This window comes from Protobothrops mucrosquamatus, unplaced genomic scaffold (genome assembly GCF_001527695.2).
Source record: "Protobothrops mucrosquamatus isolate PMUCROS unplaced genomic scaffold, P.Mucros_1.0 scaffold2302, whole genome shotgun sequence".
Lineage (NCBI taxonomy): Eukaryota > Metazoa > Chordata > Lepidosauria > Squamata > Viperidae > Protobothrops > Protobothrops mucrosquamatus.
Genome location: NW_015388388.1, coordinates 63,878 through 80,649, shown reverse-complemented (window position 1 = coordinate 80,649; position 16,772 = coordinate 63,878). Strand labels below are relative to the sequence as shown.

The window sequence follows — 16,772 nt, the reverse complement described above, 5'->3', positions numbered from 1 at the left end:
GGAGAGTGAAAATAGCCCCACCCACATTGTTGGCATCCCTGGGATCTCCACCAAATTTTTGTCTCAGGCTGAAATTTGATCTCCAGAAGAGTTTCTGCTGGACGCCACTCTCCACAGATCGATGCTCATCCGCTCACGCTGCTCCGTGGTGGAAGGACTCAGCCAGCGTTCCTGTTCCAAATCCTGATTTCGGGGTCCTCCCTCTGATTTTTGGAAAAATCTGGAGCTGTTGGAGAAGCACCATGGTCTGGTGCCTGTGCTTTATGTCCGAGGACGAGAAAAACGCCATGGTGATTGACAAAGAAATCAGCCGACTGCTTCAAGAGCAGAAGAAACGGGATCGGTGGGAATTAAAATTGCTCCTGTTGGGTGAGTACACAACTATACAGGCAGTCCTCGACTTACAACAGTTCCTTTAGCGACCGTTCGAAATTGCAGCGGCGCTGAAAAAAAGGGACTGTGACTGTTTTTCGCACTTACGACCGTTGCAACATCCCCGCGGTCACGTGATCCAAATTCAGACGCTTGGCCACTGACTCGTATTTATGACGGTGGCGGTGTCCTGGGGTCAGTGATCCACTTTTGCGACCTTCTGACAAGCAAAGTCAACGGGGGAAGCCGGATTCACTTAACAACCGTGGTACTAACTTAAAACAGCTGCAGGGATTCACTTAACAGCTGTGGTTGTGAAATGGGGAAAAATTCACTTAACAACCGTCTCGCCTAGCGACGGAAAATTTGGGCTCAGTTGTGGTCGTAAGTTGAGGACTACCGGTATGTGGTATTTTGGGCTATAGATAGTCATAGGTATGAGTATCTTTCATTAGCACTCAGGCAGAATAATTTACCTCCTTTTCCCTCTTCCTCATTATCTGGGGAATGTCTTGATAAGGCCATACTTGGAATATGGCATCCAGTTTTGGTCACCAGGATGTAAAAAAAGATGTTGAGACTCTAGAAAGAGTACAGAGAAGAGCAACAAAGATGATTAGGGGAGGGGAGGCTAAAACATATAAGGAACGGCTGCTGGAATTGGGTATGTCTAGTTCAGTGATGGCAAACCTTTTAGAGACCGAGTGCCCAAACTGCAACCCAAAACCCACTTATGCATCGTCGGGTGCCGGCCCGATTGGCTGGGCGTGGCTGCAGTGGTAACGGCAGACTGGGTGGGACTAAAAAGTTCAATCAATCAATTCCAACTTTGCAGGATTTTTTTTTTCCCCGCGAGAAGTTGAAATTGACTGATTGATTGAACCTTTTTTTCCCCCCATACTGTGGCAGAGGCCTAAAGTGAAAAGGTTTTATAAAACCCAACTGAAGGCCTAGGACTGGGGCGATGGCGCGCATGCCCACAGAGAGGGCTCTGAGTGCCACCTCTGGCACCCGTGCCATAGGTTCGCCACCACTGGTCTAGTTTAATGAAGAGAAGGACGAGGGGGGACATAATAGCAGTCTTCCAATATCTCAGGGGCTGCCACAAAGAAGAGGGAGTCAAGCTATTCTCCAAAGCACCTGAAGGCAGGACAAGAAGCAACGGATGGGAACTAACCAAGGAGAGAAGCAACCTAGAACTAAGGAGAAACTTCCTGACAGTGAGAACAATTAACCAGTGGAACAACCTGCCTCCAGAAGTGGTGAATGCTCCAACATTGGAAGTTTTTAAGAAGAAACTGGACAGCCTTTTGTCCGAAATGGTATAGGGCTTCCTGCCTGAGCAGGGGGTTGGACTAGATGACCTCCAAGGTCCCTTCCAATATTATTATTATTATTATTATTATTATTATTATTATTATTATTATTATTATTATTATTATTATTATTATTATTATTAATTATTATTATTATTATTATTATTATTATTATTATCATCTATCAGACTCTGCGGATAATGATTTCCTGCGTCATTCATGTATTCTTTACAGCTAGTTCTTGACTTACGACCATAATTGAGCTTGGCAATTATAGTCGGAAATCATAACAGTTGTAAAGTGGGTCATCTTTACAATATTTGTTAAGCGAATCCATTCTTCACTATGGAATCGGGTTGTAAGTAGCGTTTGTGTGTGTGTGGAGGGGGGTCTGTCGTAACTTTGAATGATTGTAAATTGAGGACTACCTATAGAATAGAAGGAAGAAGAATGATTTGAAGGCCTGTTCTGAATTCTTCCAGATCCCCTTTTTTGGGGGCAATTCTCCTCCAACTATCCAAAATGTAAAACTTGAAGCAAAATACTAAATTTGGGCAAAGAAATGTTAGCATTAATTTTAGCAATCAAGCAAATAGACTTCCTGCAGCCACAGGATGTTCAAAAAGTCAAGATGGCGGCTGCAACGCCATGAGGGAAGTTCCGCTTATTTTTAATGCCGAACATTAAAGCTGACAAACTATTGTTTTTCCTCCCAAACTGTAAAAAAAGCACCAGTAAAAAAGCCCAAACTTCATCTGTCCCAGTCTGATGAAGCACCTATTTGTTGCTTTACGTTTAAAAGCCAACACACGCCTATAAAACTGAGTGTTTACACAATTTGTCTGAGGCGTTTTTCAGGATTAATGCTTGTTATGAGTAATGTGCCAAAGTCCAACAAACGTTACTGCCACAGTTGCAAATATTATTGTTAACCCCACCTCCATTTTTATGGATTCATGAAGATTAAAGCAGCTGAATAAAAGGTTTAGGAGCCCTTGGCTTGGTATCAGTTGCAACGAGGATGCTTTTGAAAAGGAGACAACGAACAAGCCAGGTTCCGCTAGCTGAAGTGAGATGTTAGCTAGTTAGAGAATGGCACAGATTTCCACTTTAGGTTTGGAAGTGACCCCGATTAAAACAATTAACCGGTGGAACAACCTGCCTCCAGAAGTTGTGAATGCTACAACACTGGAAATTTTTAAGAAGAGATTAGACAGCCATTTGTCTGAAATGGTATAGGGTTTCCTGCTTGAGCAGGGGGTTGGACTAGAAGGCCTCCAAGGTCCCTTCCAACTATTCTACTCTACTCTACTCTACTCTACTCTACTCTACTCTACTCTACTCTACTCTACTCTACTCTACTCTACTCTANATAAATATCCATTAAAACCAAATTAAAAGAAAATATTTGAAGCGGCCAATCGTTAAAATTAACCTTTAAAATACCCTTAAAAACCCCACTAAAATTCCCTAGGCCAGACCCGCTTGTTGAAAAAGCCATGTCTTTAGGGCGCGGCGGAAGGAGGGGAGATCCGGGATCACCCGGATCTCTGGGGGTAGTTCGTTCCAGAAGGTTGAGTAAGCTGGAAGGTTGCAGCATCTCCAGGGTCTTGTGATTTACATTCAGATGCTTGGCAACTGATTCATATTTATGACGGTCACAGTGTCCCAGGGTCATGTGAAGTGGCCAAAACCTGCAGCAACCACCCAGCAGATGGGGGGGGAATAAAAACCAAACACCCCCCACCCCACCCCCGCTGCCAATCCTCAACAGAAATGCTCACAACAATGAAAACCTCGGACAGGAGGAAGAGCGCCGCCGGGTGGGCAGGCAGGTGTCTTGCTCGGCTGTGGCTTGGGGGGCACTTTTTTCAGTGCCATTATAACTTCAAACAGTCACTAAGCGAACTGTTGTAAGTCGAGGACTACCTGTACTTTATCACTTTTTTCCTTTTTTGGGGGGGGGTCATCAAGTTTTTGACATCTTGCTAGGCGACTGGTGGTACTCGGATGTTGCCATATCCCAAAAGTGGTACAATGGGTGAAAAGGTTGAAAAGCCCTGGTCTAGAGGCTGGCTGGGGAATTCTGGGAGTTGGAATCCAGACGCCTTGATGTTGCTAAAGTTGAAAAGCACTGGTTTAAATGCTGGGCGAAGAATTCTGGGAGCTGAAGTCCACAAATCTGGCTGAGCAATTCTTGGAGCTGAAGTCTACCCACTTTAAAATTGATAACGTTGAGTAATACTATACTAGAGAAATATTTTCCTGTTTTTTATTCTCTCCTTTTTTAAAACTGAAGTGACCAAGTTCCAAATCAGCAAATTTCTCCCTGTAAACCAGGAACTTTGCCATCAAAGCACTCGTTCCTTCCTTCCCCAAAGACTGAATTTGGTCTCTTGTGTTGTTGATCTGTGCTTTCATAAGTTTTTTTCCTATCACCTCCAGCCTCGTGGTTATAAGAAGGTTGGCTGTAAGATAGGCAGCTCTATAAATGTTTTAAATAAATGAAACCAATCAATCGTTGGCGATTAAGTGCCTTTGAGCATCTGGTACCATGAAAGGAAACCCTTGCAAAATGGCCAGACTTAATAACAGAATAATATTGGAAGACTGCTATCATGTCACCCCTTGTCCTTCTCTTCATTAGACTAGACATACCCAATTCCAGCCACCGTTCTTTGTATGTTTCAGCCTCCAGTCCTTTAATCATCTTTGTTGCTCTGAATAACAAAATAACAGCGTTTGAAGGGACCTTGGAGGTCTTCTAGTCCAACCCCCTGCTTAGGCAGGAAACCCTACCATTTCGGACAAATGGCTATCCAGTCTCTTCTTTAAAACCTCCAGTGTTGGAGCATTCAGAACTTCTGGAGGCAGGTTGTTCCACTGGTTAATTGTTCTCACTGTCAGGAAGTTTCTCCTTAGTTCCAGGTTGCTTCTCTCCTTGATTAGTTTCCATCCGTTGCTTCTTGTCCTGCCTTCAGGCGCTTTGGAGAATAGCTTGACTCCCTCTTCTTTGGGGCAGCCCCTGAGATACTGGAACACTGCTATCATGTCCCCCCTCTTCATTAAACTGGACATACCCAATTCCAGCAACCGTTATATGTTTTAGCCTCCAGTCCCCTAATCATCTTTTTTTCTCTTCTCTGTACTCTTTCTAGAGTCTCAGCATCTTTTTTACATCGTGGTGACCAAAACTGGATGCAGTATTCCAAGTGTGGCCTTACCAAGGCATTGTAAAGCGGTATTAACACGTGATCTTGATTCTATGAGACTGTGGTTCATTTTAGTGATGGATGATGATGATGATGATGGTCAGGACAATGCTGCAGCATTTGGGCTTCCGTACAAAGGGGGTTGGACTAGAAGACCTCCAAAGTCCCTTCCAGCACTGTTATTCTGTTACGTTGAACTAGACCTGGAGGCCAGATATTCTACTGGAAAACCAAGAGCTTGCGTTGTTGATTTTGTGTCTTTTGTGCATTACCCATCAGGCACTGGGGAAGGTGGAAAAAGTACCTTTATCAAGCAGATGAGGATTATCCACGGAGTGGGATTCACGGAGGACGAACGGAAGGACTTTGCCAAAGTGGTCTATCAAAACATCTTCACCTCTATCCAGGCCATCATCAAAGCAATGGAGAGTCTTCAGATTCCTTATGCCCAGGAGGAGAATGCAGTGAGTATCTACATGCAGGGAGTCCTCGACTTACAACCATTACAATCCGGGGCAGTTTGAAGTTACGACGATACTGAAAAAAGTGACTTATGACCCCATGGTCATCTGATCAGTATTTAGACCCTTGGCAACTAGTATGTATTTATGTATTAAAAATGAAGGAATGGGGTTGATTTTTTTTTTGAGGTTCCATTTTTCCCTGCATCCTTGAAATATTTTTAGTTTTATATAATAGATCATTTGAGAGGGGGCTGGAATTATTTGTTTTGTCTACTTTATGTACATCTTATTTCTCACAGCGTCCTACAGGTAGTCCTTGCCTTATGACAATTGGGACCAGACTTTCTGTTACTAAGCGGGACGGTTGACCTAAATGAGTCATTCGTGATTTTACGACATTTTACGCCATGATTGTTAAGCAAATCACTACGGTTGTTAAGTGAATCACGTGGCCATTAAGTGAATCTGACTCCGCCCAGTAACTGCTTGTGGGAAGCCAGCTGGGAAAGTCAAAAATGGCAATCACATGACCCCGGGATGCCACAAGTTTTGTGAATGCACGCCGGTTGCCAAGCTCTTGAATTTTGATGCCGTGACCGTGAGGATGCTACGACAGTCATAAATGTGAGGACTGGTAGTAAGTCACTTTTCCAGTGCTGTTGTAACTTTGAAGGGTCACTAAACAAATAGTTGTAACTCAAGGATTACTCCTTATAAACATGGAGATACTATTTTTCCCCCTATATTGGTTAATACAGGTAGTCCTTGACCGAAATTCAGCCTCAAATTTCTATTGCTAAGCGAGACAGTTGCTAAGTGGGTTTTGCTCCACTTTACGACCTTCCTTGCCACCGCTGCTTTAGTGAATCGCTGCAGTTGTGAAGCTGGTTACTCGATTGTTAAGTGAATCTGCTCTCCCCATAGATTTTGCTTGTCAGAAAGTCATCAGAAAAATAAGGGTCACAACTCACTTGTTTCAGTGCTGTTGTAAGTCCGAACGGTCACTAAATGAATGGTTGTAAGTTGAGGACTACTTGTAGTGACAAATAGACCATCGCTGTCCTGAAATCACTTCACACCTCCATGATCACTGTCCTTCAGTAGGTAGCTTTCAGTGAAATGGGTCTCCTCTGAATTATTCCTCTAGAACAGGGGTTTTCAAACTGGGCCCTTTTATGACTCGTGGACTTCAACTCCCAGAATTCCTCAGCCAGCCATGCTGAGGGGAAAGGGAGAGGTTTCCAAGCTGACGCATGCTGGCTCAGGAATTCTGGGAGTTGAAGTCCACAAGTCATAAAAGAGCCAAGTTTGAAGACCCCTGCTCTAGAACAGAAGTGGGGAACTGGGCCCCTTTATGACCTGTGGACTTCAACTCCCAGAATTCCTGAGCCAGCACGGCTCAGCTTGGAAATCTCTCCCTTTCCCCTCAGCATGGCTGGCTCAGGAATTCTGGGAGTTGGAGTCCACGAGCCATAAAAGGGCTACAGTTCCCCACCTCTGTCTTGGAGGATAGGAAAGTTTCTTGATTGGCATGGCTGGCTCGGGAATTCTGGGAGTTGGAGTCCAGAGGTCATAAAGGGGCCACAGTTCCCCACCCCTGCTATAGAATTTTCCTACCCCAACGTTTTATGCTTCGCTCATTTCTGCCTCTAGCAAAAGGCCCGGCTGCTTCTGAACGTGGATGCCTATACAGTGGTCTCCATGGAGCCCCATCACGCCCGGATCATCGGCGGCCTCTGGGAGGATGCTGGCATCAGGACCTGTTATAAGAGGCGAAGCGAATTCCACCTGCTCGATTCAACGTCCTAGTGGGTTCCTTTAATCTAGTTCATTCTTAGTTTCCATCAAGCAGCGCATGTTCTTACCTTGTGTTGTGTTGTGTTACCAGTTGTGTTGGAATGCTTGGCACCGTGGCGGTGCAATGATTTGTGTGCTTCCTGAATGGACAGTGGATGTGAGTTAAAGGTAAAGGTTTCCCCCGTCCAGTGGTGTCCGATTCTAAGGGCGGTGATCTTCTCCGTTTCTTAGCTGAGGGAGCCAGCTTTAGAATCAGAATAGGGCTGGAAGGAACCTTGGGGGTTTTCTAGTCCAGCCCACTGCTCAAGCAGAAGACCCTATGTATCTGTCTGTCTGTCTGTCTGTCTGTCTGTCTGTCTGTCTGTCTGTCTGTCTGTCCATCCGTCCGTCCGTCCGTCTGTCGATCCATCCATCCATCTATCCATCTGTATCTATCTATCTATCTATCTATCTATCTATCTATCTATCTATCTATCTATCTATCTATCTATCTATCTATCTATCTATCTATCTATCTATCTATCTATCTATCTATCTATAACATATGAGGAATGGTTGCTGGAATTGGGTATATCTAGTTTAACGAAGAGAAGGACGGGGGGGACATGATAACAGTCTTCCAGTATCTCAGGGGCTGCCCCAAAGAAGAGGGAGTCAAGCTATTCTCCAAAGCCCCTGAAGGCAGGAAAAGAAGCAACGGATGGAAACTAATCAAGGAGAGAAGCAACCTAGAACTAAGGAGAAACTTCCTGACAGTGAGAACAATTAACCAGTGGAACAACCTGCCTCCAGAAGCGGTGAATGCTCCAACACTGGAAGTTTTTAAGAAGAGACTGGACAGCCATTTGTCCGAAATGGTAAAGGGTTTACTGCCTGAGCAGGGGGTTGTACTAGATGACCTCCAAGGTCCATTCCAACTTTATATTATTATTATTATTATTATTATTATTATTATTATTATTATTATTATTATTATTATTATTATCATCATCATCATCATCATCATCATCATCATTATCTAATCTATCTATCTATCTATCTATCTATTTATATCTATCATTATATTTTATATCTATCATCATCTCTACCATTCATCTATGTCTATCATCTATATATCTATCATCTATATCTAATCATAATCAGAATAGGAAGGGACCTTGGAAGTCTTCTAGTTCAGCCCCCTGCTCAAACAGGAGACCTATACCATTCCAGACAAGTGGCTATCCAGTCTCTTCTTAAAAGCCTCCAGTGTTGGAGCGCCTACGATTTCTGCTAGCAAGCTGTTCCACTGGTTGATTGTCCTCACTGTTAGGAAGTTTTGGTTGCTTCTCTCCTTGTTTAGTTTCCATCCATTGTTTCTTGTTCTGCCTTCTGGTACTTTGGAAAATAAATTGACCCCCTCCTCCTTGTGGCAGCCTCTCAAATAATTGAATGGAATATAGAATTCTTTATTGGCCAAGTGAAATTGGCCAATAAATATGAACTGGACACATAAGCTGTCAGCGTACACACAAGTGACAAGTGATAAATCGTGATCATAATCATAAAATGCAATCAACATAAATCATAATAGGGTACCAATAAAAGCAGTCAACATAAATCATAAGATACAATCAACGAAGTTACACAGATAGTCCTCAACTTAACGACCACAATTGAGCCCCAAATTTTTCTTGCTGCATGAGATATTTGTTAAGTGAATTTTGCCCCATTTTACGACCTTTCTTGCCACAGTTGCTAAGTGAATCGCTGCAGTTGTTAAGTGAGTAACATGGTCATTAAGCAAATCTGGCTTCCCCATTGACTTCGCTTGTCAAAGGGTCGCAAAAGGGGATCACATGACCCCGGGAGACCGCAACGGTCGTAAATAGGAGTCAGTGGCCAAGTGTCCAAATTTTGATCCCGTGACCACGAGGATGCTGCAACGGTCGCAAGTGTGAAAAATGGTCATAAGTCACTTTTGTCAATAAGATTGTAGCTTTGAACAGTCATTAAATGAAATGTTGTAAGTCAAGGACTACTTGTAGTTATAAGGAGCTAAGGAAACAGGTACTAGGAAAGTTGAGAAGGATAATAGTAATAGTAATAGAGTTCTACAAGGTGGACACTCCTCTGGTCATACATGACTATACACAGAGGTGCACAGAATGCTGTTACCTTCCCAACAGTTCATTTAGTGACCGTTCAGAGTTACAACAGAACTGAAACAAGCGACCTAAGACCGTTTTTCACACTTACGACCGTTGCCTCATCCCCATGGTCATGTGATCAAAATTCTGACGCTTGGCAACTGATTCATTTTTATGACGGTTGCAATGTCCAGGGATCATGCGACTTGACTTTTGTTATTAACAACCACAATGCTTCACTTGACAATTGTGGCAAGAAAGGTCGTGAAATGGGGCAAAACCCACTTAACAAAAATGTTTCAGCTAGCAACATTTAAGCAAGAAAAACCAAATGCACAGGTATAGTATAGGGGGTACCTTGCTTAATAGTAGTAACTGTGAGAGGGATCTCGGAGTCCTAGTGGACAATCACCTAAATAAAAGCCAGCTGTGTGCTGCAACTGCCAAAAAGGCCAACACAGTGCTAGGCTGCATTAACAGAGGGATAGAATCAAGATCACGTGAAGTGTTAATACCACTTTACAAGGCCTTGGTAAGGCCACACTTGGAATACTGCATCCAGTTTTGGTCACCACGATGTAAAAAAGATGTTGAGACTCTAGAAAGAGTGCAGAGAAGAGCAACAAAGAGGATCAGGGGACTGGAGGCTAAAACATATAAGAAACGGTTGCTGGAATTGGGTATGTCTAGTTTAATGAAGAGAAGGACGAGGGGGGACAGGATAGCAGTCTTCCAATATCTCAGGGGCTGCCACAAAGAAGAGGGGAGGGTCAACATATTCTCCAAAGTGCCAGAAGGCAGGAGAAGAAGCAAAGGATGGAAACTAAGCAAGGAGAGAAGCAACCTGGAACTAAGGAGAAACTTCCTGACAGTTAGAACAATTAACCAGTGGAACAACCTGCCTCCAGAAGCGGTGAATGCTCCAACACTGGAAGTTTTAAAGAAGAGACTGGACAGCCATTTATTCGAAATGGTATAGGACTTCCTGCCTGAGCAGGGGGTTAGACTAGATGACCTCCAAGGTCCTTTCCAACTTTATTATTATTATTAACATAAATTTTGGGCTCGGTTGTGAACATGTTGAGGACTGCCTGTAATCTATTTGCATTTGTAGGCTGACCCTCGGCTGTAAGGCTCAACCCTCTCTCCTAGCTTATGTAACATCCACATCAGTGTGTTTCTCAATCTTTGCACCTCTAAGTCCTTGACTTACCATCTTTTATTTAGCAACCGTTTGAGGTAACAGCAGCACTGACAAAAATGACTTGCAATCGAACTTCGCACCTTGCAACCGTCATAGCATTCCCACAATCCTGTGATCAGAGTTTGGGTGCTTGGCCACCCAGCATGTATTTACCATGGTTGCAGCGTCCTGGAGGGTCACCTGATCGCCCTTTGTGACTTTCCCAGCTGGCTTCTGACAGTTAAACTAATGGGAGAAGCTGGATTTGCTTAACGACTGCACGATTCACTTAATGACTGCAGTCTTTTGCTTAAGAAATGCGGCAAAAATTGTAAGGTAGGGCACGAGTCATTTAACAACCCTTTCTTTAGCAATGGAAATTCCTGGTTCCAGTTGTGGTCATAAGTCAAGAGCTACCTGTATTTTGCATTTTGTATACCCAACTGGACAACCTTTGTCTGTTGGGTCATCACTTCAGAGAAACAGAATGACCACAGGTGGGGAAAATAGCAGTAGTACTTTCGACTTCCTGCTGGCTTCCCCATTGACTTTTCCTGTGGGAATCTGGCAGGGAGCATTGGAAATTTTCCCTTCCCTTCCCACCAGGCAGTAAGCGGCTGCTGCTGGGTGTGGGGAAGGAGTGAAGGATTACTAGACTGGCTTGGAAACTGTCACAGAATGCGGAAAACAGAGATCATGTAATCACAGCAATAGCATAGCAGCCACAACAGCACAGCAGCGGCCAGTAGCACTGAAGCAGCCACAACTTCCCCAGATTTCAGGCTGGCTGGGGAATTCTGGGAGCTGGTCTACAAATGCAGGCTGGGGAATTCTGGGAGTTGAAGTCCACCTATCTTACAGTTGCCAAGTTTGAAAGGCACTGTACCAGAGAGGTGTGTGCATTAACTTTGAGTTACTCCATCCGTGCATTGCCCAGAGTGACAGTTGTCACTCTCTGTTTTTCAGCTTCCTATCGAACCTGGACCGCATTGCTTCTGAAGGGTACGTGCCAAACGCCCAGGATATCTTGAGAACTCGTGTGCCCACGACGGGCATTAATGAGTACTGCTTTTCAATGCAAAAGGTGACATTAAGGTAAGCTGAAAAAGGATTCATCTCCGAGCGCTTTTGTTTCACAAGGAAATAATCAGGGGTGGACAACTGCTGGCTTAGGAATTCTGGGAGTTGAAGTCCACAGGTCATCAAGGAACCATAGTTGCCCAGCCCCGTCAGAATCAAGAGATTAAACATTCTGAAAGGGTCGGTCATAGTATGAGAGATTGTTGTTGTGTAAGAGCAACACATGAGCACAAATGATAGGAAAATGCCCCCCTCTGGCGAGAAGGGAATGTATTGCAATCTCATCCCTGAGATCCTCGCACTTATGGGAGAAGTCGGATTTGGTTAATGACTACATGATTCATTTAACAACTGCAGTGATTTGCTTAACAACCATGGCAAAAAAGGGTCATAACTCACTTAACAACAAACTAGCTTAATAGTGGAAATTCTGGTCCCAATTGTGGCCATATGTTAATCAATTCAGAATAGAGCTGGAAGGGACCTTGGAGGTCTTCTAGTCCAGCCCCCTGCTCAAACAGGAGACCCTATACCACAGGTAGGCAACCTTGACTCTTTTATGACTCGTGGACTTCAGCTCCCAGAATTCCTGAGCCAGCCATGCTGAGGGGAAAGGGAGAGGTTTCCATGCTGAGCCATGCTGGCTCAGGAATTCTGGGAGTTGAAGTCCACGAGTCATAAAAAGAGCCAAGGTTGCCTACCCCTGCCCTAAACCATTTCAGACAAGTGACTGTCCAGTCTTTTCTAAAGATTTTTTTTTCATGTCTCCTTTTTTAGGATCGTTGATGTTGGTGGGCAGAAAACTGAACGCCGGAAGTGGATCCACTGTTTCGAAAATGTGATTGCCTTGATCTATTTGGCATCTCTGAGCGAGTACGATCAGTCGCTGGAGGAGAATAATAGCGAAGTAAGGAGCAGTGTTGAGACAGGAATATTTGGGGATAGAGCAGGGGTAGGCAACCTTGGCTCTTTTATGACTCGTGGACTTCAACGCCCAGAATTCCTGAGCCAGCCATTCTGAGGAGAAATGAAGAGGTTTCCATGCTGAGCCATGCTGGCTCAGGAATTCTGGGAGTTGAAGTCCACGAGTCATAAAAGGGCCAAGGTTGCCTACCCCTGGGATAGAGGGATAATTAAGGGAGAGGATTGTGTCTGTATGTGTATGTGTATTCTCTGTTGCAATGTATGGATGTGAAAGTTGGACCATAAGAAAGGCTGAGCGCCAAAGAATTGAGGCCTTTGAACTCTGGTGCTGGAGAAGACTCCTGCGAGTCCCCTGGACTGCAAGGCCATCAAACGGGTCAGTCCTAGAGGAGATCAACCCCGACTGCTCTTTAGAAGGCCAGATTCTGAAGTTGAAACTCAAATATTTTGGCCACCTAATGAGAAGGAAGGACTCACTGGAGAAGAGCCTCGTGCTGGGAAAGATGGAGGGCAAGAGAAGAAGGGGACGACAGAGAACGAGGTGGCTGGATGGAGTCACTGAAGCAGGAGGCGTGAGCTTAAATGGACTCCAGAAGATGGTAGAGGACAGGAAGGCCTGGAGGAACGTTGTCCATGGGGTCGCGATGGGTCGGACACGACTTCGCAATTAACAACAACAACAACAACATTCTCTCTCTCTCCCTCCCTCTGTATATATGTGTACTGTACATATTGTGAATTTATATGAGTGAGTTTTGTGGAGTGGTGGAGAAGAAGGGGAGGAAAAGGGAAGAGGAGGAGGACTGTGGGGTCCTTGATGCTCTCTGAGCTTGATGGTTTTCTTACGGACATTTCATTACCCAACATCATCAGTGCTAAAATGAAGTGATGTTTACTCTCTGTTGTATAGACGTGACTTTCCTGTCAGTGGTAAGCCAGAGCAAACCACTTGTATGTAAACTAAGAGCTCTCTTCTAGCTCTCAGTTTATATACAAGTATACCACTCCCTTCTAGCACTGATGATGTTACCTAGTTGGGTAATGATGATGTTACCTAGTTGGGTAAAGCTCAGAGAGCACCAAGGACCCCACAGTCCTCCTTCTCTTTTCCTCTCCTTCTTCTCCACTGCTCCACAAAACTCATCAAGGTAGCACTGCTATTACCTAGTTTGGTTGTGAAATGTCTGCAAGAAAACAAACAGCCAAGCTCAGAGAGTTCCAAGGACCCCACGGTCCTCCTCCTCCTCCTCCTCTCGTTTCCCTCCCTTCTTCTCCTTCACTCTGGAAACTTCACTCCCTTCTAGCATGTGGATAATGTTACCTAGTTGGGTCATGAAACGTCTGCAAGAAAGCCATCAAGCCCAGAGAGCGCCAAGCACCCCACAGTTCAACCCTAAACTACAAATATTCTCTTCTGTCAGAATTTATGCACATTGTCTGGCCTTCTGGTCCAGCTGAAATGTCTCTCGGTTGTCTCTCTGAGCAAACCAATGTCTGCAGAATCTTTGGAACAAACTTCTGCTCCTTGTTCTTGATGGCTCCTTCTTTGCTTCCCCATTGTTTTTATTTTTATTTTTGCTCTTTCCTATCAGAACCGAATGAGGGAGAGTTTAGATCTCTTCAGGACAATTCTGGAGCTGCCGTGGTTCTGGAACACCTCAATTATTCTCTTCCTCAATAAAGTGGACATCCTGGAGGAGAAAATTCTCACCTCGGACCTGGATGCCTATTTCCCCACTTTCCCAGGTAATGTTTCCTGCTTTGGGCAGCGTTGAGGAGTGGTTAGAGAGGAACTGTCTGCAAAGCGGCACGTTCTTAGAAAAGGATTGCCAAATTGGTGCAAACTGGGGCCTGCTTCCCTAATCTGAACCCTCACCTAAATTTTGGGAAAGGTGCTCTTTCATTACCTCAGTTACAGTTGGTCTTCAACTTACGACCGCAAATGGGACTGGTCATTAAGTGGTCATTAAGTGAATTGGGCCCAATTTTACAGCCTTTTTTTGCAGCAGTTCAACAAATCACTTCAGTTTGCTAAGTGAATCATGCCGTTAAGAAGCCGGATGGGAAGGGCGTCAGAAGCCGGATGGGAAGGGCATAAGTGGTGACCACATAACTCCGGAACGCCGCAACCATCATCAATCCATGCTGGTTTGCCAAGCACCCAAATTTGGATCATGTGACTGCTGTGGTCATAGGCACAAGGACCGGTTGTAAGTCACTTTTTAAAGTGCCATTGTAACTTCAAACACTTGCTAAAGGTTGTAAAATAAGGACTATCCGTATTAGAGACGCTGTTTGGCTGGAAAACTGGTTTGAATCTCTGGAAATCACCTATTATTGCAGCTTAAAATTGTGCTTATTAAAGCTTCAAACTGCAGTAAGATTTTTGAGACACCCTGTATTTATCTAAAACACGGGTGTCAAACTCGCCGCGTCACGTGACGTGTTGTGATGTATCGCAATTTTTTTTGCATTGCTGGAGCTGGGGTGGGCGTGGCCTCTGCCTGATGCAACCTGCCCATGGGCCGGCAGTTTGACACCCCTGATCTAAAAGGTAAAATCCTTTTCCCCCCTCAAAAACATTACTAAAAATCCATTTAGTTTTCAGGGGAAAATTGCAAGCATGTATTGCCATAGCTTTCCCCCACAATGTCCAAATTCCCGGTCCAGACTACGTTTTGTGATTTCCTGGTGGTGCCCCATCCAGTGGCTAGCCAGGTCTACCTGTGCTTAGCTAATCTAGGGCCATATAAGATGGGTTAGGTGCTGCCCCCTGCTGGGTCATTTTCTTTTCAAATCTAAGATCACAAACCTAGCGAGAGGTAGTCCTTCACAGGTCATTTAGTGACTGTTCAAAGTTACAACAGCACTGGAAAAAAAGGGACTTAGGACCATTTTTCACAGTTACAACTTTGACAGCGTCATGATGACGTGATCCAAATTCAGACGCTTGGCAACTGGCTCACATTTATGACGGTTGCAGAGTCCCAGGGGGTCACGTGATCCCCATTTGCGACCTTCCGACAAGCAAAGTCAACGGGGAAGCCAGATTCATTTAACGACCAGGTTGCTAACTTAATAACCGCAGTGATTCACTTAACAACTGTGGCAAATAATGTCGTAAAAATGGGGCAAAACTCACTTAACGTTTGTCTCACTTAACAGAAATTTTGGGCTCATATTGTGGTTGTAAGTCGAGGGCTACCTGTAAAAGGAGGTAAATCCAGTTTTCAAATACCTAAACAGTCGGTTCTCTTATTGGGTTTAGGCCTGGGCCTCTGAGGCCTAGAACAGACTTCCGGAAGTGGCATCCACACATTTCCGGTGGGCCGTTCTAGGCCTGGAAGGCCTCCTCCAGGCCACAGAGGCCAAAAATGGAATTCCGGAAGTGGCATCCATGCACTTCCGGCGGGCTGTTCTAGGCCTGGGAGGCCTCCTCCAAACCTCCGAGGCCTAGACTGGACTTCCGGAAGCAGTGTGCATTAAGCCAGTTCTCTGAACTCAGCAAAATTTAGCTACCAATTCTGCTGAACAGGTGCGAACTGGCTGAATCCCACTACTGAGAGATTAGTTAGGCTAATGAAACATCTGCAAGAAAACTACCAAGCTCAAGAGAGCACCAAGGACCCCACAGTCCTCCTCCTCCTCTTCCTTTCTGCAAACCCCACTCTCCAATAGCCCTGATGATGTTACCTAGTTGGGTAATGAAATGTCTGCAAGAAAACAACCAAGCTCAGAGAGCACCAAGGACCCCACAGTTCAAATCTGAGCTGCAAATATTGTCTTCTGTTGGAACCCAATTCATGAGGTTTCTATCATCCTTCAAAATATGATTTCTTTAAATTTGCTCCTGTAAATTGCCCAATCCCAAAGAGAGGAAGTAAAAAAAAACCCCAGTCTGCTTAAGTCATACATTCATGAGAATAAGATGAAAAGACGCTTTGCGGTGGAAAAATAATAATTTGCAGCAGCTGTATATGTTAGGCATCCCTTCAGAAAAAAAGATGAGCCGAAATGGGCACAGGAATTTTAGGGCAAGCTTTAAAAATGTTTCCCTCAGACAGTCAGCATTGCTACCATGGTTAGTTGATTTGTCTCCATTCCCATTCCCCAGCTGTTTCTCTTGCAATTTGTCTCCTGTCTTCCCATCAAAGAAATGGGTGCATTTGCAGCCTCACCGGCATTGCAGATTACAAAGCTGACCTTGATTACAAAGCAAAGGGACCTTTAAGGCCACTCTAGCCAAGGACCAAGTAGACCCATTTCATGCCTGGCCTGGGAGGCGATGAAGGCAA

The 16,772-nt window shown here is 44.6% G+C and overlaps 1 protein-coding gene across 1 annotated transcript in view; it reads left to right on the top strand.

Annotated features, from left to right (window-relative positions):
- The first annotated feature begins 242 nt into the window (after window positions 1-242).
- Window positions 243-16,772, top strand: part of GNA15 (G protein subunit alpha 15) — a 22,612-nt gene continuing 6,082 nt past the window's right edge. The window contains exons 1-6 of the mRNA XM_015824641.2: window positions 243-369; window positions 5,180-5,364; window positions 7,018-7,172; window positions 11,440-11,568; window positions 12,331-12,460; window positions 14,070-14,223. Coding sequence (XP_015680127.2) covers window positions 243-369; window positions 5,180-5,364; window positions 7,018-7,172; window positions 11,440-11,568; window positions 12,331-12,460; window positions 14,070-14,223 — 880 coding nt within the window. The remainder of the gene's footprint in view (window positions 370-5,179; window positions 5,365-7,017; window positions 7,173-11,439; window positions 11,569-12,330; window positions 12,461-14,069; window positions 14,224-16,772) is intronic.